The sequence below is a fragment of the Salvelinus fontinalis genome, chromosome 2 (genome assembly GCF_029448725.1).
Source record: "Salvelinus fontinalis isolate EN_2023a chromosome 2, ASM2944872v1, whole genome shotgun sequence".
NCBI lineage: Eukaryota > Metazoa > Chordata > Actinopteri > Salmoniformes > Salmonidae > Salvelinus > Salvelinus fontinalis.
Genome location: NC_074666.1, coordinates 82,512,922 through 82,539,708, shown reverse-complemented (window position 1 = coordinate 82,539,708; position 26,787 = coordinate 82,512,922). Strand labels below are relative to the sequence as shown.

The following is a 26,787-nucleotide window of genomic DNA, read 5'->3' as shown; positions in this document are numbered from 1 at the left end:
GTGCTGGTAGATGTGATAAAAGCTATTTCAGGAACGCACTTCCCTAATCCCCACCCGTAAGCTGGGCATGTTTCCGTGGAAACTCCAAGTGACCGAAAGTGTCTACTGGAGGCAGGTTTCCGGAACCGTCATGACTCCTCCTGTCTATTTAAACCCGTTCTTCCCTCCCCGAGCACTGTCATCTGCTGACTCCAGACTGGGATTACGTCCCAAATGACACCCTTAATCCCTGTGTAGTGCACTACTTTTGACCAGGGCCCCTGAGGCACTATGCAGGGAGTGCACTATGTAGGGAATATGATGCAATTTGGGACACAGGTTGTCTTGTAGTCCATTACCGAGTAGAGTCTGTGGGGGTTGGGGTTGAGGGGGCAACAAGGTAATTGTTTACCTGGCAGTCGGTTGAATTCATAAAGGGGCAGTTCACAGGAGTACCATGGTGCCACATGAAAAGAAAGCCTGTGAAGTGTGGTGCTGGGATGACAGACGAGCGTCATCGGTGTGGAGTCTCTCTCTCTCTCTCTCTCTCTCTCTCTCTCTCTCTCTCTCTCTCTCTCTCTCTCTCTCTCTCTCTCTCTCTCTCTCCCCCTTCTCTCTCTGTGTCTCTTTGTCTCTCTCCCTCAGTGATTTGTAGTGTGGCCATCAGAACTTTGACAGCTGGCAACGGATGTCTCCTGGCAACGGACACACTCCCACACTGCTTAGCGGTGGCGTGCGAGTCCCTCAGCCTCCGCTCGATGCTGTTCCCTTTTCTTCCTGTGTGGGAAGGGGAGGGTGAGGGTGTGGCTGGGTGACAGACTGTGACCATATTTTATTCTTTCTGTTTGTGAGTCTGTCGATGTTTACTTCACTGTGTGTGTGTGAGACGTGCAGTATGACCCTGGGAGTGATCACTGTATGACACTAATGTATACACTGTTGCTGTGAATCTGGTCCAACCCAAACTGGACCCTTTTGTCTATGTTATAAGTCAAGTTTTATTTGCAGTGCATTTCACATGTCTCAATACACTTTGCAAAAAAATATCAGCTCTTCCTGAGTGTGTGGTCCCCTATGGTGAAGTTCTATAGGTGTCCTTTGACCTCTGGGGGGTCTGATTTAACCCCATTATCTCATTGTGTCTTCCTGAGATGATCTGGCTGTAACACTAGGTTAATACCTAATACAGGGCTTCTGACTGTCCTGCAATACACCGTTTACATAATCTACACTGTAATGTACTGCACCCTACCTATACACTGTCTCTTCTGATTTGGTACGCTTTATTCAATACAACATTACCAGTAGTTCCTGGTAATAAGTTAGTGAAGATAAAGATTCAAATGAGCGGTGGTTGGACTACGTGCCAGTCCTGATGTTTAAGAATGTAAAAAAAAATTATAATAATAATAAAATAAAAGAATGTGGAACTTTAAAGGAAATAGCAGTCAGAGGAGGCTGGTGGGAGGAGCTATAGGAGGACGGGCTCATTGTAATGGCTGGAATAGAATTACTGGAACAGAGTCTAACATGTGGTCTCCATATGTTTGATGTATTTGATACCGTTCCATTCATTCCATTCCAGCTATTACAATGAGCCTTCCTCCTATAGCTCCTCCCACCAGCCCCCTCTGATAGCAGGGATATTGAAACCCACACAGAACTTCCCCGTGCGAGTTGTTTAATTCCGCACCAGTTTAGTTTTATGTTGCTTATGAAACGACAGCAACTATGATGACGTGTATATACGGAAGTAATAATGCACGCAGAAGCATCAATGTCACCGTTGTTAATATGTACATTATGACTTTTTGAGTACAATTGTTATTGTTTGTGGTCATTCCACCCCACCCCTTCAACAGTCTCTACTCTGCCTCCACACCGATGGACATGTATTTATTCATCACTGCCACAGTTGTCATATATGTATATAATGCTATTTCTACTCTGCTTTTTTAGGACCGTTTTCATTATTTTATTTCACAATCACACCTGCAACCCGGTACATGTGACTATTACTGTAAGCACTCTGAATCTGAGTCTGAGTCTGAGTCTGAATCTGAGTCTGAGTCTGAATCTGAGTCTGAATCAGCCGTGGTGGAAGTATTGTACTCAGGGACACAATCCTCAGATGACTTTGTAAGACACAGGATAGCCTCTGTGTGCGTGTTTGATGAAAACCTGTGTGTGTGTGTGTGTGTGTGTGTGTGTGTGTGTGTGTGTGTGTGTGTGTGTGTGTGTGTGTGTGTGTGTGTGTGTGTGTGTGTGTGTGTGTGTGTGTGTGTGTGTGTGTGTGTGTGTGTGTGTGTGTGTGTGTGTGTGTGTGTGTGTGCGTGCGAGCCTGCATGTGAGTGTGTGAGTGTGTGTCAGGCGTGATATTCTTGCCTGGGGAATTGTGACTTAGGTCCGGAGCTTCCTCCTGTCCAGTGACAGGTAGGCAGGGTCCACGGGTGGTGCAGTGGTCTAGGGCACTGCATCGCAGTGCTAGCTGCGCCACCAGAGTCTCTGGGTTCACGCCCAGGCTGGGCTGGGTTCGCGCCCAGGCTCTGTCGCAGCCAGCCGCAACCGGGAGGTCCGTGGGGCGACGCACAATTGGCATAGCGTCGTTAGGGAGGGTTTGGCCGGTAGGGATATACTTGTCTTAGTATGTAAAATGTAATAAAATGTATGCACTCTACTGTAAGTCGCTCTGGATAAGAGTGTCTGCTAAATGACTAAAATGTAAAAATGTAAAATGTGTTTTATGACGCCGTCAAGGCTCCCCAGTAGCTATGTCTACTCATGTTCATGTCGACCTGTCTGGGAAGGGATCTTCAATTTTCCAACATGGCCACACTCTCATGGTGTATGGTATACCCACATCATGCACAAAATGTGTCGGGATGTAGCAGAGTGACTCCAGCCGTAGAGAGCCGACTCTGTGATCCAAGCCAATCTGTCTGATGTGGATCTAAATGAGACGTCAGGGATTGTTTTCAAGCGACTTTTCCAGGACGGAAGCATTTGAATGAGAGGGGGGAACTGTGGAAAGGTCATCACAAACACGCACGCACGCACAACCACAAACACACACACAACACACACACACACACACACACACCATTGTGTTGAAGTTTTGTCATTGTTGCAGTGCTGAGAGAGAAGTGATCAGATAATTCTGTCATTGCTTTAACTTACCAGCCGATACTCTCACCTCTCCCTCGATTTCCACTCTGTTGCCTTGGATATCATGGTGTCCATTGTATGTCTGTTTGCATGGCAGCAGTATTGGGGATGTGGCTAGATTTACTATTGGTGTTTTTAGAAAGTGTTGTATAGTGCGAAGTCTGCTGACTAGTCTGTTGAGTCTGTAGTCTGTTGATTTTACATCCAATATCATTTTGATATGGGTTTGTTGTCGATTTGACATCCAGTCTATTCTCAACTGTTCTCAATTGTTCTCAACTGTTCTCAACTGTTCTCAATTGTTGTCAATTGTTCTCACCTCTCACAACAGATGTTTGTAGCCCATGACTTAGAGCAGGGGTTCTTAAACTTTTTCAGCCTGGGACCCAAACGAGAAATTCTGTGTTCAGTCATTTCAAATGTTGCCATGGGGCGTAGAGAAAATGTCACGGTTTTAAAGCAAGTTTTCTGCAATTCTACAAATCATGCCATGGGCCGGAGAGGACATTTAGCAATTTTCTAAAACATTTCATGCAGTTCTGCTCATTTTGCAATGGGGCAGAGAGGAAAACATTTCAGTTTTACAGCTAATTTCCTGCAATTCCTCCCACTTTGGGTCGTGACCCCTACTTTAAGAAAGGCTGACTTAGAGGGTGTAAAATCAAGTGGCGTTTAACCGACACCTTAGAGCTACCAATGGGCCTGACGGAGGGAAAGGTCTGTGTGTTGGATGGAGAATAGCAGGAAGTAGTGGGCTACTGCCTACTCTATGTCGATGCTAAATTAGGCTTTGACTTCCCAGTAGTTGTGTTGTGGGGCAGGGCCTGATTTCTGTCACCACCATCTGCTTTAACACCCATTTACACATTACACTACTGTAAATGTTTGCGCTTGGCATTGGTAATTTTAGATCGGCAGTCCATTGGCCAGCCTTGTCCAGGATCACACTGGATGATCTATGCTCAGCCTGCTCTTTGTTCAGGTTGCCAGGGAGATTTCTTATGTTTGGAATCTGTGTGTTTTTCTTTTCCCCAGTACAATGGACCATAGATTAGGTTTCCAGGTTTTAGTTAGCAACCACATTGCTAGGCTTCATTATTGTGTATTTATCCGGTTTCTGCTAAGACGCTCGTCTGAAGACAACACATTCTGTCAAGCATGTCTGCATCGCCAAGGCCCGCTGGCAAATCTATGCGGAGGAATCTAACCAATGGGCAGAATGTTTTAATTTGGTTACCAAGAGATTAAAGTATACTGTGACACACTGCGGTGATACACCCAGAATGTACAGTATGAAGGTGAAAGACTCTTACTCATAGCTATGTCTTCATATCATCATATAAAGATAGAGGGATGGGGATAACTGACATAAATCTCATTAAAAGAACATACTGTTGACTTCTTGTGTCTTGCACTGTGAATAAAAGGGGATAATTAAATCTAGTGTTTTCTCATTGGTCTTTGTTGGGTTTAATCTCTTGGAATCAACTAAAACCCTTGGGGCTATCTTCTTTCATTCTTAATCTACACGAGCTACTAACAGATTGATACAGTACTGTTAACTGCGTCTGTGTTTTGTGTCACTGGCCCCACACTGTTCTCGTTTCGGGAGACGTTTTCTGGTTTCGGTCACCTCGCCTTGTTATCATCATAACCAATAAAATCTATATTACGTCAGCTGTGATCATAAAAGCCTTTCTCTCAGTCCACCACCCATCCTATCAGGTAACTCTGTATTTATTCAATCCACTCCCTCATACCATATGTGTGGGTGAAGGGATGTACGTGTGTGCCTGTGTGTGTGTGCGTGTGCGTGTGTGTGCGTGCGTGTGTGTGTGTGTGTGTGCGGGCGTGCGTGCGTGCGTGCGTGGTGAAAGAGTCTGTATGGATACAAGTGTGTTCTCTAGCTCAAATACGGATGGCCATTAAGTTCGGCCTTGACAGGTGTGTGTGTGCTCTTTGGTAATTTTTCATCTGTAAATGGGTTTTGGTTACCAAGCGACAGAGCCGTTAGGTCACACGGGGCAATGTACACTCTGGCGTGTACTGTGTGTTCCTGGAAAATAATTGAATCACACACACAATCAGATATTAGTCTTTGTTCCCCCCCTACTTCCTCCTGCATCTCTGCTGCCTGGTATGGTAGGAGCAACACAGGGTTTGCCATCTGCCTAAGTCGCATCCCAAATGGCACCCTATATTGACCAGAGCCAAAAGTAGTGCACTACGTAGGGAATAGGGTGCCATCTGGGATGGGGCCCCATGTTGAGCGTGTGTTCCCTCTCCGCTTTAGCTGGAGGAGGAAATAGAAAAGGTTGAACGTATTCAGCCAACGCATACAGATGAGGACCCAGCACCGCGGCTCGGGGTAAACAGGCCGAGGCAGTGTTCTATCAAAGGCCTCCTGCTGGGTGTGCCGCTCCTCAGGCTGCTGTGAAGCTGCCAAACACAAAGAGACCAGAGCAGATTGGGTTTAACAGCACCGTGGACAGGCATCACCGCAACGCGCTAAGATCAATATGACGCCGAGTCCTCTTTGAAGAGACTGCTAATAAACTTGACTAGACACGACACTGACATTGCGCGATGCAGTGAGTGGCATTTGAGGTACGTCAGTAGGCGGACGATCGTGTACTTGTCTTTTGTCACGCTTATGACGTGATGCACCTTTGTACGTCTCTGCGACACAACTGGAATGGTGAGCTCAGCTACAGCAAATGACTTTTCATCACTCCAACACTCCAACACTGAACACTTTTAGTTGTCTAGATTCCAATGCTTTTGCAGACGGCCCAAGTGGTATTGGAACGCATGCTGTCAACCAGGGCTATTCCATTTATTTTCTGGAGGGCCCAAACACCTCAGATTTTTTGTTTGTTTCTACCTGGTAGTTAAATTCACTCATCGGTCGCAGTCATCCCTGATTATAGGGGGGAACATGCACACCAGAGGAGTAACTGGCCAAGGTTTAAGACTTCTGGTTAAGACCACAGGCTTTGACTCCCTAACCTTTGACCTTAACGTAACAGGTCTGTTTCAGTATTGTAGGTTTGGGGTGTTTTGCAGAGTGTGTATGGGGCACATGAAGCTGAGCTCATGACTTACTGTATGTTTGTAGTGTTGTCTTTATCTTTAGGGGCAGAGTCCAACACCCCGACTCCTGGCACACACGAAAGTCCTGGGCCCACAGATACATCCACCACCATCTTATCCACAAAGACCGCAGTCTCCACTGAACCCAGCTCCACCACCATAGACCGAGCCACCACCACCCAAGACCTCTCAACTGTCCTCCCTAGCACTGATGGCACTTCACCCACAACAGCAGCCGTCTCTACAACTAAAGAGGTCTCTACTACGACAGACCTGACCTCAACTTCTGATACGACAGAGTCTACTGGAGCAGTCGGCACCACTACGACAGAAACAAGAACTATCCCGTCGGTCAGCACAGCAGAGATGACTTCCTCCCACAAGACCTCGGCGTACACTGTCACGTCCCCTGAGTCGACGGGAAAAGACAGTCAATCTACAGACAGTGGCATGACAACACCCACCACCACACCTGCCCTTAGCAGAGGGGTCTCTCTGTCTACCACGGAACATGCCGGAACCTTTTCCTCTGTCACCACTGAGACAGGACGTACCTCAAACACAACTCCAGACATTGTCCCAACCAGCAGTACCAAAGAGCCAGGCACACATGAAACAACAGCCATCAATGCAGCTACCACAGATACAGGTACCAAAGACAGTGAGACCACAGGTACAGGGATCACAAAGTCCACCATCCCACCAACTGGTCAGACCTCTCTCCCAGTAACAGAGGGTAGTACCCTGTCTTCAACACGCCCCTCCTCCACTACAAAGGGCCCTGAGACCTCTCTCCCAGTATCACATAGTACCTCGCCCTCTACCTCGACCACCGCCAATACAGAGGGCTCCCAGGTCCCCACTACAAAGGGCCCTGAGACCTCTCTCCCAGTGACCGATGGCGCCACGTCCTCAACCCCCACAGCTACCATTACAGGGAGCCCTCATACAGACAAAACCACTGGAACAGAGGGGATTACCGATTCTACAACCACAGCTGACACTCCAGCCTTGCCCCCCACCTCCGGCTCTTCCTCCAGCCCACCCTCTCCAGACTCAACCCAAACACCAGGCAGCAGCACTGAGGCCCCCATAGACACCTCCACCACCACCCCTGCCCCCTCACCCACCATCACACCTACAGGAGGTATGCTTTAAAATGTAATTGTCCGTGTCATATGTTGTAAACATGATTGTGTCTGGGTAATGTCTGAAGGAGGACTAAATATAATGCCGCAACCTGATTAAAAACAAAGATATTATCTTCACTGTGAGATGTTAATCCATGTTGAAACTTCCTTTCTAATTTCATCTTTTTTTGTCTTCTTTCCTTCCTTTTTCTTTTTACCACAGAAACCCCTGGACAACCAACTAGCAAAACTAGTGAGAGCCCACTTCCTCCTTTCCACACCTCCACCTCCCCCCCCGGTGGAATCACCACCCAGCCAGAGTCAGCCATCACTGCTACCCCGTCCCTGCCACCACCCATCCCCATAGTGTGTCCCTCCACTCCCTGTCCGTATGATAGCATCTGTCTCAATGGCACCTGCCAGTGTGTGTCTGGGACCTTCCTCTTAGAGGGCCGCTGTGTACAAGGTTAGTGCTAGTTGTGGGTGTTATAATCAAGACAACGATGGTGATGATGCTGAGGATTATAAGGATGAATGGTGATGATGATGACTCCTTTTTTGACTCCTTTTTCCCCCCTTCATTTTCAGCCCAAGTGTTCTCTGGAGACCTGCATCTCAACCAGACATTTCAGGCTGAAATGAGCAACCGGTCATCAGTGATATTTCGGCAAACAGCAGCCAAGATCTCAGAGGCAGTAGGTCCCTGAGTCACAGAGCCCAGTAGCTGCAGTGTGTTGTCCTCTCAGAGCTACAGAGCGGGACTAATAATCCTCTCTTATCTTATTTTTAGCTGAGAACAGCCTTGGAAAACGAGTCTGGGTACAGCCAGACTGATGTCGTGCTGCTGAGGTAGGATTCTCTATGCTACATTGTCAAGAACGGTTGTTATCCAATGTACAGTATATCCCACTGGGCACAGATGTAACGTCAACATCTTTCCCACGTTGGTTCGGCGTACTTTCATTGAGATAACGTGGGAACAACGTTGATTCAACCCGTGTGTGCCCAGTGGGATTTGTCGTGATGACCAGGACATTGGTTTGACCATACATTTTATCAGCTGGCTTATTATAATGGTGATTACGTACGGTCTTTGTGACCCTACAGGCAAGGCAGTGTGATTGCGACCGTGAACAACGTGTTTAAACTAGGCTCCAGTGCCACCCAGACTTCGACCAATGGCGCTATAGAGAGAGCCATACAAGCCTGTGGGACATGTGGGACTATACTGGAAAGTGCTACATTTACGGGTGGGTACTGTGCATTACTTCTTCAACCTGTGTAGAAGGAGTGACCAGCAGGGAGATTCTTACTACCTGAGAGCTTGAACCATACTTTCTACTCATAGAAAATAATAGATAGATAGGTACTTTATTATACCAGAGAATGTCATGTCAAACAACAGTAGACAAAAATACTGACATTCTCCTACTCTGTAGCTATTAAAAAGTCCCATAGAACATGGAATACCGTTACATAGTGTCCCTATCCTTTTCCCAGCCACTGACCTATGTGATCAGGCCCCCCTACCGTGTGATGTCCACTCTACTACGTGCAAATACAAAGAAGATGGAGTGACCAGATGCTTCTGTAAGGCTGGCTACATCAACAGCTTCTACTCAAACCAAAGCTGCACAGGTGAGTACAAACCTGTCTCTAATGGTTTTATGCTCATTAAAAGGTCATTCAAGATTAGTAATTCAAGATTCAAGTCGGTGATTATATGTTTTAGTCGTCTTTGTGGTTGTACGTACTGAGTGCATTGAAATGTTACACAAGACACACGATAACAGCTTAGCTACTGTATAATGGAGCTGCTGAATACATTCCATTTGATAGAGAGAAAAGATTAAAGGAGATACAGACAGACACAGACAGACTCGGAGCAAGGTCAAGTACACTTGGCTTAGCTTCAGTGTGAGGAAAATGGGAATGTTTCCATCAAAAAGAATGCATTTGCGTTCATTTAAATACTTTTGTGTGTGGGTGTGTGTGAGAGAGATAGAGAGATTTTTATTGTTTATTTCACTTTTATTTATCATCTAGTTCACTTGCTTTGGCAATGTTAACATGTTTGGCCAATAAAGCCCTTGAATTGAGTTGAGTTGAATTGAGAGAGAGAGAACACAAACAGACCTCACAGAGCCCCAGGAAAGCAACACAATCAGACCCAAACGAATCATGAGAAAACAAAAAGATAATTACTTGACACACTGGAAAGAATTAATAAAAAAACAGATCAGACTAGAATGCTATTTGGCCCTAAACAGAGAGTACACCGTGGCAGAATACCTGTCCACTGTGACTGACCCAATATTAAGGAAAGCTTTGACTATGTACAGACTCAGTGAGCATAGCCTTGCTATTGGGAAAAGGTGTCTCAAGAGAAGACAGGCTATGTGCACACTGCCCACAAAATGAGGTGGAAACTGAGTTGCACTTCCTAACCTCCTGCCAAATGTATGACCATATTAGAGACACATATTTCCCTCCGAATACACAGATACACAATGAATTCAAAAACAAACCCAATGTTGATAAACTCGCACGCGCTCCAGCAGGTATATCTCTCTGGTCAACCCCAAAACCAATTCTTCCTTTGGCCGCCTCTCCTTCCAGTTCTCTGCTGCCAATGATTGGAACGAACTACAAAAATCTCTGAAACTGGAAACACTTATCTCCCTCACTAGCTTTAAGCACCAGCTGTCAGAGCAGCTCACAGAGTACTGCACCTGTACATAGCCCATCTATAATTTAGCCCAAACAACTACCGCCTCCCCTACTGTATTTATTTATTTTGCTCCTTTCCACCCCATTATTTATATTTCTACTTTGCACATTCTTCCACTGCAAATCTACCATTCCAGTGTTTTACTTGCTATATTGTATTTACCTCGCCACCATGGCCTTTTTTTTGCCTTTACCTCCCTTCTCTCACCTTATTTGCTCACACTGTATATATACTTATTTTTCTACTGTATTATTGACTGTATGTTTTGTTTATTCCATGTGTAACTCTGTGTTGTTGTGTGTGTCGAATTGCTATGCTTTATCTTGGCCAGGTCGCAGTTGCAAACGAGAACTTGTTCTCAACTAGCCTACCTGGTTAAATAAAGGTGGGGGGGGGGGGGGGGGAGAAGAAAAAAACTTGCTTTGACAATGTTAACATATGTTTTCCATGCCAATAAAGCCCTTAAATTGAACATTGAAATTGAAATTGAGACAGAGAGAGAGGGTCAAGTGCTATGTAGACGTTTCTCCTCTCTGATCCATGGCACTATATATCTCTTTAATGTATTCGTCTGCAAAGGGGGCCGTTGCCCTGGAAACCAGTTGAAGAATCATGGTCGCTATCTGCCGAGCCAGGGGCTGGATTACTTTTGTCCAGCAGAGAAGTTATGGGATGGGGAGAACTACTAAACATAGATGACTCTGCTCCCCACAGCCCCTATGTTAAACTACACATACTGTATAGCCTGTTCCTCAAATCTAAAATTGTACGCACTGATGTTACAACATACATCAACTTCTCTTAGAAGCAAGTGTTTATTATGTGGCTTATTGAGCAAACATTGGCGAGCTTCACCTGTTCTCTCCTGTGATAGCGGAGCTACAGTACACAGAGTGGCTGTTAAGATCACAGTGTTCCCATGTTAGTTCCTCTCTGTGAAACGGTGACATCACTGTCTCCATAGAGATCTGATAATTCACATGGTTCTGTGTGTAATTCAATGGCTGTCTCTCACCTATGTTTCCTCTTTCTCCATAGCCTGTCCCAGTGGTCAAAGGTCAGAGGGAGACACATGTGTGCCGTGAGTATTTTAATCGAATATATTTTTGTTTGGTTGAGACAGGCGGAGATCCCCTTTTGACATTGCATTAAAGCATTGTAGATAGCTGCAAGTAACTAGCGCCCCCTTGTGCCCTCACTGTGTAATTGCACCAGGAACTACTGTCACCTAAGACAATGTATTGTGGTTAGATATGAAAATCCTGTTTGCTATTATGGCTCTATTCCAGATGCCCGTTTGGCTACGCTGGATTCAACTGCGCTGACTGTAAGTTGCACTAAAGCTCCTCTTTCTTAACCAAATGGCTCCAGAGATTTGATAAAAGTTAGTGTGGTGTTTGTATGTCTGAAGTGTGTTCATGTATCTCTCTCTGTGTAGCGGCTCTGTTGGCAGTGGTGGTCATCGCCTGTGTACTGGGGGGAGTCCTTCTCATCATGCTGCTGGCCTTGTTTGCATATTGCTGCTGGTAAGAATATAACACCCTCCTCTCCCTCCACTCCTCTCCCTTCTCTCCTCTCCCCTCCTCTCATCTCCTGTCCCTTCTTTCCTCTCCCTCCTCTCCTCTCCTGTCCCTTCTCTCCTCTCCCTCCTCTCCTCTCAGTCCTCTCCCTTCTCTCCTCTCCCTCCTCTCCTCTCAGTCCTCTCCCTTCTCTCCTCTCCCTCCTCTCCTCTCAGTCCTCTCCCTTCTCTCCTCTCCCTCCTCTCCTCTCAGTCCTCTCCCTTCTCTCCTCTCCCTCCTCTCCTCTCAGTCCTCTCTGTCCTCTCCCTTCTCTCCTCTCCTGTCCTTTCTCCCCTCTCCCTTCTCTCCTCTCCCTTCTCCCCTCTCCCTTCTCTCCTCTCCCTTCTCTCCTCTCCTGCCAAGCCCTAACCTCCATTCACACGGCCCCTCATCAGAGGCCTACCACCCTCCTCTAACCATTACTCTGTCAAGTCTTAGCTGCACCCCTGGCTCTACACCGACCCTACAAAATATTGCCGTTATTTCTCTCACCAGAGTGTATCATCAGAGAAACTTACCGATATAGGGCTGTGCATTTACATTGTCCAACCTGTGTGTCTCGGAGGTACCGGTCGCAGTCAGTGAAGAAGCCTTCAGCAGAGTTCAGCAGCCCGTACCCTGTGGAGAACATCCAGGGCCCCTGGTCCACCACCCAGGGCATCACCCCGATCCCCCGGGCCAACACCAACTGGGCTTCAGCCCCCATGGAGATGACCGAAGGGGGCAGCACACACCACCTGGTCGACATGAAGCCCCACACCAACGGAGCGGTGAGTCACTTGTGATTAAGCCTGTGTTCTTCTGACCATATGGAGACTTACTACAAGATAAACCTCCTGCTTGTACATTGCCCCAAATTGTAATTGTCCTGTCTGCTTTCCTCTCCCTGCTGTTGTCCTCTGGAAACCTAATGGGCTAACTCAAGGATCTTCTCTGTCTTGTGTAACATATTTAAGGAGTTTTGAGATTTTGTCTCCTTAAATGCTGTGTGCTCCTTGTCATTTAACTCCTATATTACACGCCAAAATCGTATGTAATATTTGCTTTTTTGTGTGCCATAACTGTACTTGTCGTAGTGGAGAGTTAATGTTTGCTAGTGTTTATGTTTGCTAGTTAGTTAGCATGTACGTATGTGCTCCCTCCCTTCCTTGCCTGACTCCCGGTGTGTTGCTTTAGGGATTCCACATCCTGCCTAAACGGGGGAAGAAGGTAAGGTTCTAAGTCTAGTAATGCTTTGCTTTCCCTCTCCTTACTAATCAAGCCTAAAACCTCTGCTGAGGATTTTACTAAACCTACCCTGTCCTTTGACCTGTTGATGGGAAAAACCGGAACTTCATGAACACTTGGTGGAACAGTCAATAGCTTCCAGTACCTTATGTGATCCACCATTTGGTTTAGGAGGGAAAATAACTCTTATTGGGTTTCAATAGTCCATCATATACGTTCATGAATGCTCAGTTTTGACATCTTAATTTCATGTGTGTGTGTTTGTGTGTGTGCCTGCATGTGTCTGTGTGTGTGTGCCTACATGTGTGCATGTGTGTCTAGCACGATCTCTGACATTCCCACCTGTCAATGTTTCAGACCGGGTCGTATGACCTGACCTCAGACAGCATGAACACGTTCAAGGGGAAGAACCAGTCTCGCTACTCCTACCTGGTGCAGGGCCACGAGAACCCTTACTTCATACCTGCAGATGACAGGAGACCCGTATGAGAACCACAGTGACGTCTGGAGATAAGGGCCCGTATTCACAAAGCGTCTCAGAGCAGAAATGCTGATCTAGGATCATTTTTGCCTTCTTTAATCGCAATGACCAAAAAGGGGAGACCGGATCCTGAATCAGCAATCCTACTCTTAGATGCTTTTTTAATATTTGCCGTTGAGAGGAGAGAAGAACGGGATAGAGAGAGGAGGGAAGGCTACAGGGAAGATGGGGGTGTGTATCGGACAAAAATGGCTGAAGATCAAATTGAGAAGTCACTGACTTCTAGTAACTCTGGGTATAGGTACATCTTCTCACTGTATTTATGTTGAACTATGTAGAACTCTGTGTATACCTTTTCATCAGGATGTTCGGATAGATGCCATGTACTGTGTAGGACATCTGTAGTAATTTGTGGTTTACAATCCTTCATGGACTGGAATCATTCATGGTTTAACGGCACAACTACAAGGGACTTGACACCAGGGTTTTAAATATGTTCTTCTTGAATCCATTATCAAAATCAGCTTTATGATTCACAACGATCTGGGGTCAAACATTCACTGACTTCCCAGGGATTCACTTCAATAATTGACAGCACCAAAGAGGGTTGTGTTCGCTATAAATTCACGGTTTTACTTTTGAAATGTTCCGTTCATCTGATCATAGTCTTTATCCTGTTCTGCAATACATAGAGAGGATTCTGAACAAAAAATAAATGTCATATGTTTTATTTGTGTCTATTATGCTGAGTTTAGACTGGCAGCCCAAATCCTATAATTTTTTTCTCACTAATTGGTATTTTGAAAAAGATCTGTGGTTGGTCAAAAGACCAATTAGTGGGAAGAAAAAGGTCAGAATTGGACTGCCTTAAACGCAGCCTTATTAAATGAAGACTGAGCTGAATATAGCTTGTTATAGCCAGTAGGTGTCGCCATTGTTCAGGGTCAAGCTTTTCATGTTTTTTTCTCAGCAGTATGCTGGTAAGGTTAGTTACCTGTATGTCTATGTCTTATTGAAGAGATTACTGATAGATTTTATTGAAGATTGGTCATTCTGCATTGTAGTGTCTGCGCTCTCACAATCAACGTAGTATTTGAAAGTGATTAATCCCTTGCTAATTGCACTAAATTATGTATTGCGTTTCACTATATGTGATTTGTTTGGGTGGGGGGAATCATAGACACATTCTCAGCAAGAGCTAATTTATTTTAGTATTTTTACTTTAGGATTGAATGTGTTTTCATGAGGAGAGCTGTGTGTATGAATGGCTGAAGGAGCTGGATCCCTAGTTTAGGGGTTTATACAGTAAAGGGATATTTTGTATTAGTCTTGTCTGGAGCTGATAGACCTACTCTACAGTCTATTAGTTTGGCCTGGAGCTGAGTAGACCTACTCTACACTCTATTAGTCTGGCCTGGAGCTTAGACCTACTCTACAGTCTAGTCTGGCCTGGAGCTGAGTAGACCGTCTCTACAGTCTATAAGTCTGGCCTGGAGCTTAGACCTACTCTACAGTCTAGTCTGGCCTGGAGCTGAGTAGACCGACTCTACAGTCTATAAGTCTGGCCTGGAGCTGAGTAGACCAACTCTACAGTCTATTAGTCTGGTCTGGAGCTGAGTAGACCTACTCTACAGTTGATAAGTCTGGCTTGGAGCTGAGTAGACCGACTCTGCAGTCTATTAGTCTGGTCTGGAGCTGAGTAGACCTACTCTACAGTTGATAAGTCTGGCCTGGATCTGAGTAGACCAACTGCAGTCTATTAGTCTGGCCTGGAGTGGAGTAGACCTACTCTACAGTCTATTAGTCTGGCCTGGAGCTGAGTAGGCCTACATTCTCTATTATTAGTACCTTCCCTGCTGAAGCTGTCTGCATCTGCAAACGTGCCTGTTTCGATCGGTCTTTTTGAAGAATAGGAAAATTATGCAAAAAAAAAGCTCTCGACCAAGCTTGTTCTCGGATGTGCCAATTACCATGTCTATACAGTTCCGCAAAACTCTGATGTATCTGGAAGTCTTTCATGTGTCTGTGTATTTGTGAGTATGTGTGTCATGGAGACAGTGCACTATTTTCTAAATGTATATACAACTTTTGCAAATGAAATGTCTTACTGCAGAGAATGTAAGTGCGATGAAAATAAATACATTTAAACACACAAACATGCCTTTTCCTTATGTTATCATGCGGAAAGATGTTGTCAATAAACATTAGTGGATGTATCTGTGTGTAGTCCACAGGTTACGAAGGGAATTGGTCTTTTTGCTCTGATCCCAACAACTTCCCTAGACAACCAACAAACACATGACACACATTGTTGAGAGGAGCACAGGGTCTGTCAGTCGCAGTGCAGAGCCCTTGGAGCCATGCCTACTACACTTGAATCAAGTCTGAGGAATTTGGAAATCCTATGATGTCTGCATCCAATTTAACCCATTCCAGAAAGACAGAGCTCTATGTGAGTGCTGATAATCCATGGTAACACAGTGTGTAGCAGAGGGAGGTGGAGTGGATTTGGATTTAACCATATGGACAGTGTTGGAATTGACCCATCCTGCTGGTCCAAATATATCTCCACTAAATTCATCAGAGGGTAGAGGCTCTGCTCTGACCTTGTTTGGGAAGAGGGCACTGCAGATGCCAGATGTGCTTTCATGGAGATTTAATAGCAAAGCTATCAGATACTGTACTCATTTGGTGTGAGACAGCTCGCCTCGATCCAGATTCGGAATATAGAGAGAAGGGAGACGGGGCGGAGGACGGATCACCCTTTTAAGGATCAAGCAATTCACTCAAACGTGAGCAGAGCAACTTCCTGCACTGATGTTAATGCTTCTCGGTTTTCTACCTTCTGTTCGTTCAGCACGGTTTGCATTTATTCACACGGAAATGAGGAAGTACAGTGAAAACAACATCTGCTGTGGTGAGCTTTAGGCTCCAACTACCTAGAAAAGAATTCGGCAGTTTTTTTCAGCAATACATTTGGACTGAATTTCAACATGACTTCACTCTGCAGTCCGCACCAGCCGCAGCAGGGATGTGGGCCTACATATTGCATTTCACACCAGTCTATAAAAACCTGACTGGGTCGCCACACTAATCGCAGTGTGAAGGAGATCATTCCCTACACATAGCCATTCATATTATTGTTATTCTCACAGTGTTTCAACTAGCAGTCCTTTATTACACTGGCTGTACTACCTAGGTTTGCGTCCCAGTAGGCACTATATTCCCTTCATGGTGCACTATTTCTGACCAGGGTCTCATAGGGAGTAGGGTGCCATTTGGGACACAGCCGTTGTCACCCAGGATGGCCCGCTGCCCTGGTCTGACGTCTCCAGAGTCCTGCTGTGGGAGGAGGGATGCCTGTGAATATTTGGCAAGCAGAATGATGTTGTGGCATTCGGACTTAGGAGTCGGATCCTCATATGCTCTTAAGGACAAACAGGGATTCAGACTGGTGCTGGTAAAGCTGGCACTGAGCGGTCTTAATCTTGGCCAGTGGGGCACCAGAGCACACCCAGAAACCCACACATAGGGGGCTGAAATCAGGGGCTGGCGTGTAAAACTCAATTTGCATGTAAGTGATGCATGTGTGTGTTTGTGTGTGTGTATCAGTGTGTGCATGTGTTAATCATTCTGTCCTGCAGCTTAACGTCCGTCCCTATTGGCATTAGTTTGAGGTTTTAACACCCTTCTGTCTGTAACTACACCCACACAAATCCTGCAGCCATAGCTCTCGTGAGTAGGCCCTATAGGAGAAAGCACAGTACCTTCTGAAAGTATTCACACCTCCGAATTTAAAATAGATACAATTTCAATTTTATGTCGCTGGCCTACGCGCAATACCCTATAATGTCAAAATATAATTATGTTTTTCATTTTTTCATTTATTTTTTATTTTTACAAATGAATAAAAAATTAAAAGCTGAAATGTCTTGAGGTAATAAGTGTTCAATCCCTTTTCTATGGCAAGCCTAAATACGTTCAGTAGTAAACATTCTGCTTAACAAGTCACTTAATAAGTTGCATGGACTCTGTGTGCAATGATAATGTTTAGCGTGATTGTTGAATGACTACCTCATCTCTGTACCCCATACATACAACTAATTATCTGTAAGGTCCCTCAGTTGAGCAGTGAATTTCAAACACAGATTCGACCACAAAGAACAGGGAGGTTTTCCAATTCTTCGCAAAGAAGGACACCTTCATTGGTAAAGATAATAAAAGCAAACATTGAATATCCCCGTGAGCATGGTGAAGTTATTAATTATACTTTGGATGGTGTATCAATACACTCAGTCACTACAAAGATACAAGCGCCCTTCCTAACTCAGGAAAGGAAGGAAACCACTCAGAGATTTCACCAAGAGACTAATGGTGACTTTAAACAGATAAATTGTTTAACGGTTGTGATAGGAAAAAAACTGAGGATTGATCAACAACATTGTAGTTACTCCACAATACTAACCTAAATGACAGAGTGAAAAGAAGAAAGCCTGGACAGAATAAAAATATTCCAAAAAATGCATCCTGTTTTCAAAAAGTAGAACTGCAAAAAATGTGATAAATAACTTAACTTCATGTCCTGAATACCAAGTGTAATGTTTGGAGAAAAATCAACACAACACATCACTGAGTACCACTCTTCATATTTTCAAGCATGGTGATGGCTGCATCATGTTATGGGTATGCTTGTCATCGGAAAGGACTAGGGAGTTTTTTAGGATAAAAGGAAATGGAATAGAGCTAAGCATCAGCAAAATCCAAAACCTGGTTCAGTCTGCTTTACAACAGACACTGGGAGACAAATTCACCTTTCGGCAGGACAATAACCTAAAACACGAGGCCAAATATACACTGGAGTTGCTTACTAACACAACATTGAATGTTCCTGAGTGGCCTAGTTACAGTTTTCTTAAATAGGCTTTAAAATCTACGACAAGACTTGAACATGGCTGCCTAACAATGATCAACAACCAACTTTACAGAGCTTGAAGAACAGAATAATGGTCAAATATTGTATATTCCAGGTGTGCAAAGCTCTTAGAGAATGTTTTTTGCAAAGATTTGGAAAAAACATGTTTTCACTTTGTCGTTATGGGGTATTGTGTGTAAACGGGTGAGATTTCTTTTGAAATTCAGGCTGTAACACAACAAAAAATTGAATAAGTCAAGGGGTTAGAGTACTTTCTGAAGGCACTGTACATAGAAAATTCCTCATGCTACTTAGCCTAGATCAGCCCATCCCAGCCCATAGGTACATCCAGCTGAATTGTTGTCCATGCGCTACACATCCCAGTCATTTCACCCGCCGGAGCTGTGGGAATGGGGACGCAATCCAACAACTATCGAGCCTCGTGCAACCAGTGCCAGCCAGGGCGTCGTCTCGAGGAACGTCCCCTGCTCCTTTTGAAAGGCCTTCTATAGCTTCCTATTCATGTGTTGAACCGAAGAGATAAATTACCCAGAGATCTGGTCTGTCTCATTCAGTCAGACTCACATGGTGCGATAGAGCTCTGGTTTGAACATTTATCACTCCACCACTGTCCCCAGGGACACGGATTATCACGGCAATATCAGGGGGACAGGGACTACATTCAAAACTCTATAGCAGGACCTCTATACCAGGCGGTGTTAAAGGAAGGCCCTAAAGATTTTCAAAGACTCCAGCCGCCCAAGTCATAGACAAGTCTGGAACCAACAGGACCCTACCTCCAAGCCATGAGACTGCTAAATAGCTAGTTAAATAGTTAACCAATAGCTACCCAAACTATCTGCATTACCCTTTTTGCACTCTTTTGACTCATCACATTCGCTGCAGCTACTGTCTATTATCTATCATGTTGCCTAGTCACTTTATCCCTACCTACACTGAGTGTACAAAACATTAGGAACACCTTCCTAATATTGAGTTGCACCCTCTTTTGCCCTCACAACAGCTTCAACTCCACAAGGTGTCGAAAGCGTTCCACAGGGATGCTGGCCCATGTTGACTCCAATGCTTTCCACATTTGTGTCAAGTTGGCTGAATGTCCTTTGGGTGTTGGATCATTCTTGACACACACGGGAAACTGTTGAGCATGAAAAACCCAGCAGTGTTGCAGTTCTAGACAGAAACCAGTGCTCCTGGCATCTACTACCACACCTCATTCAAAGGCACTTACATCTTTTGTCTTGCCCATTCACCCTCTGAATGGCAAACATACAAAATCCATGTCTCAATTGTCTCAAGATTTAAAAATATTTTTTTAACCTGTCTCCTCCCCTTCATCTACACTGATTGACGTGGATTCAACAGGCGACATCAATAAGGGATCACAGCTTTCACCTGGATTCACCCGGTCAGTCTGTGTCATGGAAACAGCTTGTTTTGTACACTCCGTGTACAATGCCTTCGGAAATTATTCAGACCCCTTGACTTTTCCCACATTGTGTTAGGTCACAGCCTCATGCCAACTCCTACCGGAGGATGTTTGAGGGTTGAAATGTTGAGATAGTTGGTCCTGTTCCCTCCTATGTGTTGCTAGAGGTAGTAGAGGCACCACAAACAGCTGCATGGAGAGCAGATGTTGAAGGGCCGCTGTATGGGAGTAGAAGAGGTGTAACACTGGCCGATGGTGGATGTCACTGTTTACTATCACTCTGACTTAGAGTTTAACTGATGATGATAATAATACAATCTAGTACATTTCTAGGAAAGGGAATACTGGTACTACAAAGAGAGCTGGAGCCACCTAGCCTGGTCAACTATTTTACAGCTGTTGAAGGTTAGGATCCTGTCCACTGTCTCCTCACTCCCTACTCCCTCCCTCCCTCTTCTCCTCCCTCCCTCTCCTCTCTGTTTGGTGCAGACAGGCAGCAGGCAGGCTGTAATTGACTTAAATGAATGTATCCTGCTCCTGCACAACCGCTGCTATAAACACAATGAAACATTTCCCAGCTGCGAAAACGTGGCATGGTCCCCTCAGCCAGGCACCTCACTGAGAATCAAACCCCTCCTTTCAGTTCTTCAGTCATACAACCATCCGTGTATCCATTCGTCAAGCATCTGTTTATTTTCTCGCTCGTCATATCCGGAGGTTCTTCTTGCCCTTCATGTGCTCTGAAATATTGACTTTAACAACAAAATGCATTTCAAATGTAGCGTAAAGGAGGAAATAGGCGTGGATTCAATTAATTCCATTTCTTACCTATGGTTTGTTGTTTAAATACTGTATCGGTTTTACTGAAAAATGGGCCGAATTTGCGGTGCTACGAGTTCATCCTATTGTCTAGTCCACGTGCAGAATCTCTGGCAAAGTGACTTATCTACCTGATAGCTTCAATCTTGAATGTGTTCCACTGTTATTGGTCGTATCGGATCTTTCTCCCGAGCTGTTATCTGCAGCAGCCTGGACAGAGAAGTGGAGATGGAGGGGCCTGAGTTGAGAGCTATGGCCTTGAGAAGGCTGTCTGCCAGGAGCTAATGCAGGGAGTGGTAGGGAGGGAGGAGATAGACAATCATATTGAACACTCCTGGCTGCTGCAGGGAGAGAAAACAGTGAGAACCTGGCGCCGAATGGCATTAGGCTAAAAGGGCATTAAGCCTCCAGTCAAACTAAACGACAGCAATCTGATTTATATAAGAGAGAGAGAGAGAGAGAGAGAGAGAGACAGAGACAGAGAGAGAGAGAGAGAGAGAGAGAGAGAGAGAGAGTGAGAGAGAGAGAGAGAGAGAGAGAGAGAGAGAGAGAGAGAGAGAGAGAGAGAGAGAGAGAGACAGAGACAGAGACAGAGAGAGAGAGAGAGAGAGAGAGCAGTAAATATGAGGGCAGTTAATATCAGAACATTTCAGCACAGTCGTGTAGCTAGCTCTAACCCGGAGAGAGTGATTTGGCGCCGTGATTTCCCCATTAATCATTTCCTATTTGTACATATCAAATAATAACAACAAGCCCTTTACACCCACTGGAAAATCAAATAATGTCGTCAATAATAATCCATTCTCATGAGATCATATTTTATCTAGACTGTAATACAAGAAAAGGGTCATTCATTGAGTGCCTATAAAGGACGGACTTCTTCCATAACGGAAGAACGACTACATTTCCTCTTAGATCAGTACTGAATCAGGTACAACACCTGACAGAAGCTGATGCTTGGCAGTGGCACAGTCTGTGTGCATTCTGTCTTTTTATCGTCTGTTTATTTAGTATCTGTCTGAGTCTGTAAGTCATCCAGTCCTTGGAGAGAGGGGGGCGAGTGAGGAAGTGACTCATGCCCAGTGTGGGGGCCTGTTTCAGGCTAGGATGTGTCACGACTCCCTCTCGCCTGATCCAGGGGTTAGATCACAATGTGGCTCCTCTCAAAGGTTATTAATCACGAGCTGTTGTTAATAGATGCAATGTCTGATCATTTCTATGTAATTGTTGTAATCCATTATGTAATGTGTTTAATGGATTGAGGCTGCTGGCTGTGGATATTGTGTTAGATTCTGATAGGCTGTACAGTATACAGAGCATTCCCGAAAATATTCAGGCCCCTTGAGTTTCTCCACATTTTGTTACGTTACAGCCTTATTCTAAAATTGATTTAAAAAATAATAATTATGACATAATGACAAAGCAAAAACAGTTTTTTCTACATTTTTTCAAATGTAGAAAAGATCAACTGAAATATTACATTCAGATAAGTATTCAGACCCTTTACTCTGTACTTTGTTGAAGCACCTTTGGCAGCGATTACAGCCTCGAATCTTCTTGGGTATGACTCTACAAGCTTGGCACACCTATATTTGGGGAGTTTCTCCCATTCTTCTCTGCAGATCGTCTCAAGCTATGTCAGGTTGGATGGGGAGCATTGCTGCACAGTTATTTTCAGGTCTCCAGATATGTTCAATCAAGTCTGGCTGGGCCACTCAAGGACATTCAGACACTTGTCCCGAAGCCACTCCTGCATTATTATGGCTGTGTGCCTAGGCTTGTTGTTCTGTTGGAAGGTGAGCCTTCGGCCCCAGTCTGAGGTCCTGAGCGCTCTGGAGCAGGTTTTCATCAATGATCTCTCTGTACTTTGCTCTGTTCATCTTTCTCTCGATCCTGACTAGTCTCCCAGTCCCTGCCGCTGAAAAACATCCCCACATCATGATGCTGCCACCACCATGCTTTACCGTAGGGATGGTACCAGGTTTCCTCCAGACGTGATGCTTCGCATTCAGACCAAAGAGTTCAATCTTGGTTTCATCAGACCAGAGAATCTTGTTTCTCATTGTCTGAGAGTCCTTTAGGTGCCTTTTGGCAATCTCCAAGCGGGCTGACATGTGGCTTTTACTGAGGAGTGGCTTCCGTCTGGCCACTCTAACATAAAGGTCTGATTGGTGGAGTGCTGCAGAGATGGTTGTCCTTCTGGAAGGTTTGTCCCATCTCCTCAGAGGAACTCTGAAACTCTGCCAGAGTGACCATCAGGTTCTTGGTCACCTCCCGATTGCTCAGTTTGGCCTGGCGGCCAGCTCTAGGAAGAGTCTTGATGGTTCCAAACTTCTTCCATTTAAGAATGATGGAGGCCACTGTGTTCTTGGGGACCTTTAACGCTGCAGAAATGTTTTCTTTCCCTTCCCCAGATCTGTGCCTCGACACAATCCTGTCTGGAGCTGAATTGACAATTCCTTTGACCTCATGGCTTGGTTGTTGCTCTGACAAGCATTGCCAACTGTGAGACCTTATATAGACAGGTGTGTGCCTTTCCAAATCATGTCCAATCAATCGAATTTACCACATATGGATTCCAATCAATTTGTAGAAACATCTCAAGGATGATCAATGGAGAGCTGAATTTCGAGGGTCTGAATACTTATGTAAATAAGGTATTTCTGTTTTTTTATTTTAAATTTGCAAAAAAAACTGTTTTCACTTTGTCGTTATGGTGTATTGTGTGTAGATTGAAGAGTTTTTTTTAATTTAGTCATTTTTAGATTAAGGCTGTAACGTAACAAAATACGGAAAAAGAGAAGGGCTCTGAATACTTTCCGAATGCACTGTATGTGGTGACAGGTGGTGTAGTCATGAGACATTGAATCCTTCCTACTCATTCTAACCTGAATGATATGAGTCATAGAAACAACACAAGATAGGTAGTATTATTCTGTCTTTCTCCCTTATGTTTTCTTTGTAGTCGGAGATCTCAGTGTGTCACATGTTGATTGCAGACCCTGCCTCTGTGACCTATATGTGAAATGGATGGCCGGCTGAGAAAGGTAGAGAGGGAGACAGGGATGATATGAAGAAACAGACAAGCACATAATGTGCAGTACAGAGAAACAAGCAGATGGTAAAGCCCCTTTTTCTATTGACACCCCCCCCCCCACACACACACACACACACACACACACATACACACACTCCCCAAATCCCACCATTGGTCCCTCCTTTCTCCCCAGAGAGGATGAGGTTAACAGATGCCTGTAAATCAGTTAGACCGGAGACCCATAACGACCTCTACTGTAATTAACGAGGCCGGTTGGCAGGGAGGAGGACGCCCCTCGTAACATGTGACCTCTCAGAGGCCAGGGGTGTCATGATGCTGATATACACACATATTCCAGGTCACGACAGCAACATTGTGTGTGTGTGTGTGTGTGTGTGTGTGTGTTTCTGTGTTTGTGTGTGTGTCTATGTGTCTGTGTGTCTGTGTGTGTGTGTGTGTCTGTCTGTCTGTCTGTCTGTCTGTCTGTCTGTCTGTCTGTCTGTCTGTCTCTGTGCGCCAGTGTCACAGTGCACGAAGGCATAACATACATAGAACATACACATTTCCATATCATTCTGTGTCATGAAGGCATTTTAGTAAATCCAGTTGCCTTGCATATAAACCAGCCAAAACATAGTTAGTACAAAAACATACGAGCGGCTGTGTCATTCATGATATAAACACTAAGACAGAGGAATGGCTGTCTGTCACATCTTTGTCCTTTATTGATGTGTGTAGGTACGTTGCTGTGAGAATGTGTTTCTTTATTTGAGAATTATGACTGTCTTTGTGTGTGTTGGTGTGTTTCTCTGTGCTTCTCACTTGTTACCCCGAGGACCCTGGGAGAAATCCTCACATGGCACAAAAGCACACAGACAAGACTTGCCCTCCTGTATTACCATGAGAATACAGGGGGGAACCCCTTATTCAGACGCTGTGTGTCTCTGTGAGAGAGCTACACGTTAGCGGACAAAGGAGAAGCAGCCGCTACCTAACCAGCGTCCACAGCACCGACACAGGAGGAGAGGGGGAGGGGACAGCACTCTCTGTCCGTCTCTTTTTCATCCTCTAGACTGTTCGTGAATGAGAGAGAGAACGCGCCCGAGTATCAAAGACAGCCGTGTGAAGGCAATTAACCAGGAGGGCAGAGGGGAGAGGATAGGAGAGAGGGATTGAGAAAACAGAGGGAGAGGGTTAATGGAGGAGAATGGATGCTCTCTTCTGGAGGGTACTGACCATAGACAGTATACCCTGTATATATCATAACAGATAGCAATATAACGATCCCAGCTGTCAGCTCCAATACAGCTCCAAAGCAGTCTGATGCTGTAGAGAGAGAGAGAGAGAGAGAGAGAGAGCTGGGGAAAGGGGAGGGGAGGGAGGACCATGAGGGGAGGGGAGATTTGAGAGAGAGAAGAGAGAGAAGAGAGAGAGAGGGGAGGAGGTTGGACACTCTGTAGCAGCAGGTTTGTGAGCGCAGAAGCCGGAGGAGGAATCAGAGCGAAAGAAACAGTGTGGCTGCAGCGAGGAAGGAGAGACACATACAGAGAGAGAAGGACAGAGAGAACGGTAAGAAAATCTGTGTGTACATTACTGTCATGTCTGCTCCTTATGTTTGTATTTCTGGTCTTTCTGTGAAGCGTCAGCTAGAGGAAAAGGCTCTGTGTTGTTTCTCTGCCAGCCGGCCGGCAACATGAGAAAGCGGAGCACCGTAGCACTGCAGAGAGAGGAGGATGACAGAAGGAGGGTGGAAGAGGGAGAGAGGGCGGAGGATGGCAGAAGGAGGGAGGAAGAGGGAGAGGGCGGAGGATGGCAGAAGGAGGGAGGAAGAGGGAGAGAGGGCGGAGGATGGCAGAAGGAGGGAGGAAGAGGGAGAGGGCGGAGGATGGCAGAAGGAGGGTGGAAGAGGGGGAGAGGGCGGAGGATGACAGAAGGAGGGTGGAAGAGGGAGAGAGGGCGGAGGATGACAGAAGGAGGGTGGAAGAGGGAGAGGGCGGAGGATGACAGAAGGAGGGTGGAAGAGGGAGAGAGGGCGGAGGATGGCAGAAGGAGGGAGGAAGAGGGAGAGGGCGGAGGATGGCAGAAGGAGGGAGGAAGAGGGGGAGAGGGCGGAGGATGGCAGAAGGAGGGAGGAAGAGGGAGAGGGCGGAGGATGGCAGAAGGAGGGAGGAAGAGGGGGAGAGGGCGGAGGATGGCAGAAGGAGGGAGGAAGAGGGAGAGAGGGCGGAGGATGACAGAAGGAGGGTGGAAGAGGGAGAGAGGGCGGAGGATGACAGAAGGAGGGTGGAAGAGGGAGAGGGCGGAGGATGGCAGAAGGAGGGAGGAAGAGGGAGAGAGGGCGGAGGATGACAGAAGGAGGGAGGAAGAGGGGGAGAGGGCGGAGGATGGCAGAAGGAGGGAGGAAGAGGGAGAGAGGGCGGATTAGGCAGAGAGAGGAAGTGGGAATGGAAAGAGGGAGAGGAAGAGAGGAAAAAGCTGAAATAGAGGGAGCTCCCAGCAAGTGAGCCTGCCTGGCCATTAGAACGGTGTGGATGTTTAAGTGCGTGGTAGAGGAGGGGAGAGGGGCGGGGTGTGCTTGACTGACACCATGCAGCAAGGAGGATGTGAAATGTTAACACAGAAGGTTTTCCTCCTTATTACTTAATGATATTTGGATTCCCTGGACCGCACTGCTACTTCTGCTATGGGTTCTCAACATGAGATTCCTGATGTTGTCACCTCCCTGTGTGTGTGTGTGTGTGTGTGTGTGTGTGTGTGTGTGTGTGTGTGTGTGTGTGTGTGTGTGTGTGTGTGTGTGTGTGTGTGTGTGTGTGTGTGTGTGTGTGTGTGTGTGTGTGTGTGTGTGTGTGTGTGCGCGCGCGCGCGCGCGTGTGTGTGCGTGTGCGCGTTCGCATGTGAGTGGTGTGTGTGTGCGCGCGCTTGAGTTTATGCGCATGTGTGTGCATGTCTGTGTGTGTGATTGTACAAAAGAGACAGGGTTTTTGACTGTTTGCCAAGGTCCATGTCCCAGCTGCTGTAAAATGCATGTCGATTAGAGGAAGATTGAGGGGCTAGTAGTGAGGGTAACGGTGTGTTGCGTGTGAAAGACACATTTGGACCTTGTCCAAGTATGGTAACCGCTGCTGTCAGTGGTGTTTAGTAACAGTGGATCCGTTGTGTGTCTGTGCAGCCAGTAGAGCAGAGGTTTCAGACAAGACACAGTCTAAC

At 45.8% G+C, this 26,787-nt stretch overlaps 2 protein-coding genes across 6 annotated transcripts in view; both read left to right on the top strand.

The window, feature by feature from the left end:
- LOC129829027 (mucin-2-like) overlaps positions 1-15,509 on the top strand; it is a 22,089-nt gene extending 6,580 nt beyond the window's left edge. The window contains exons 2-13 of one of the 2 annotated variants that reach the window (XM_055890452.1): positions 6,263-7,384; positions 7,591-7,833; positions 7,956-8,062; positions 8,158-8,216; positions 8,475-8,617; positions 8,868-9,005; positions 11,137-11,179; positions 11,388-11,425; positions 11,537-11,624; positions 12,223-12,427; positions 12,834-12,866; positions 13,242-15,509. In XM_055890452.1, the coding sequence (XP_055746427.1) occupies positions 6,263-7,384; positions 7,591-7,833; positions 7,956-8,062; positions 8,158-8,216; positions 8,475-8,617; positions 8,868-9,005; positions 11,137-11,179; positions 11,388-11,425; positions 11,537-11,624; positions 12,223-12,427; positions 12,834-12,866; positions 13,242-13,373 (2,351 nt within the window). In that variant the 3' untranslated portion in view covers positions 13,374-15,509. The remainder of the gene's footprint in view (positions 1-6,262; positions 7,385-7,590; positions 7,834-7,955; positions 8,063-8,157; positions 8,217-8,474; positions 8,618-8,867; positions 9,006-11,136; positions 11,180-11,387; positions 11,426-11,536; positions 11,625-12,222; positions 12,428-12,833; positions 12,867-13,241) is intronic. The other variant, XM_055890462.1, reaches the window with a different exon arrangement.
- Positions 15,510-24,986: 9,477 nt separating this feature from the next.
- Positions 24,987-26,787, top strand: part of LOC129829000 (MAGUK p55 subfamily member 3-like) — a 34,144-nt gene continuing 32,343 nt past the window's right edge. For all 4 annotated transcript variants that reach the window (XM_055890418.1, XM_055890399.1, XM_055890410.1 and 1 more), the window contains exon 1: positions 24,987-25,149. The gene's annotated coding sequence lies outside the window, so the exon portion shown is untranslated. The remainder of the gene's footprint in view (positions 25,150-26,787) is intronic.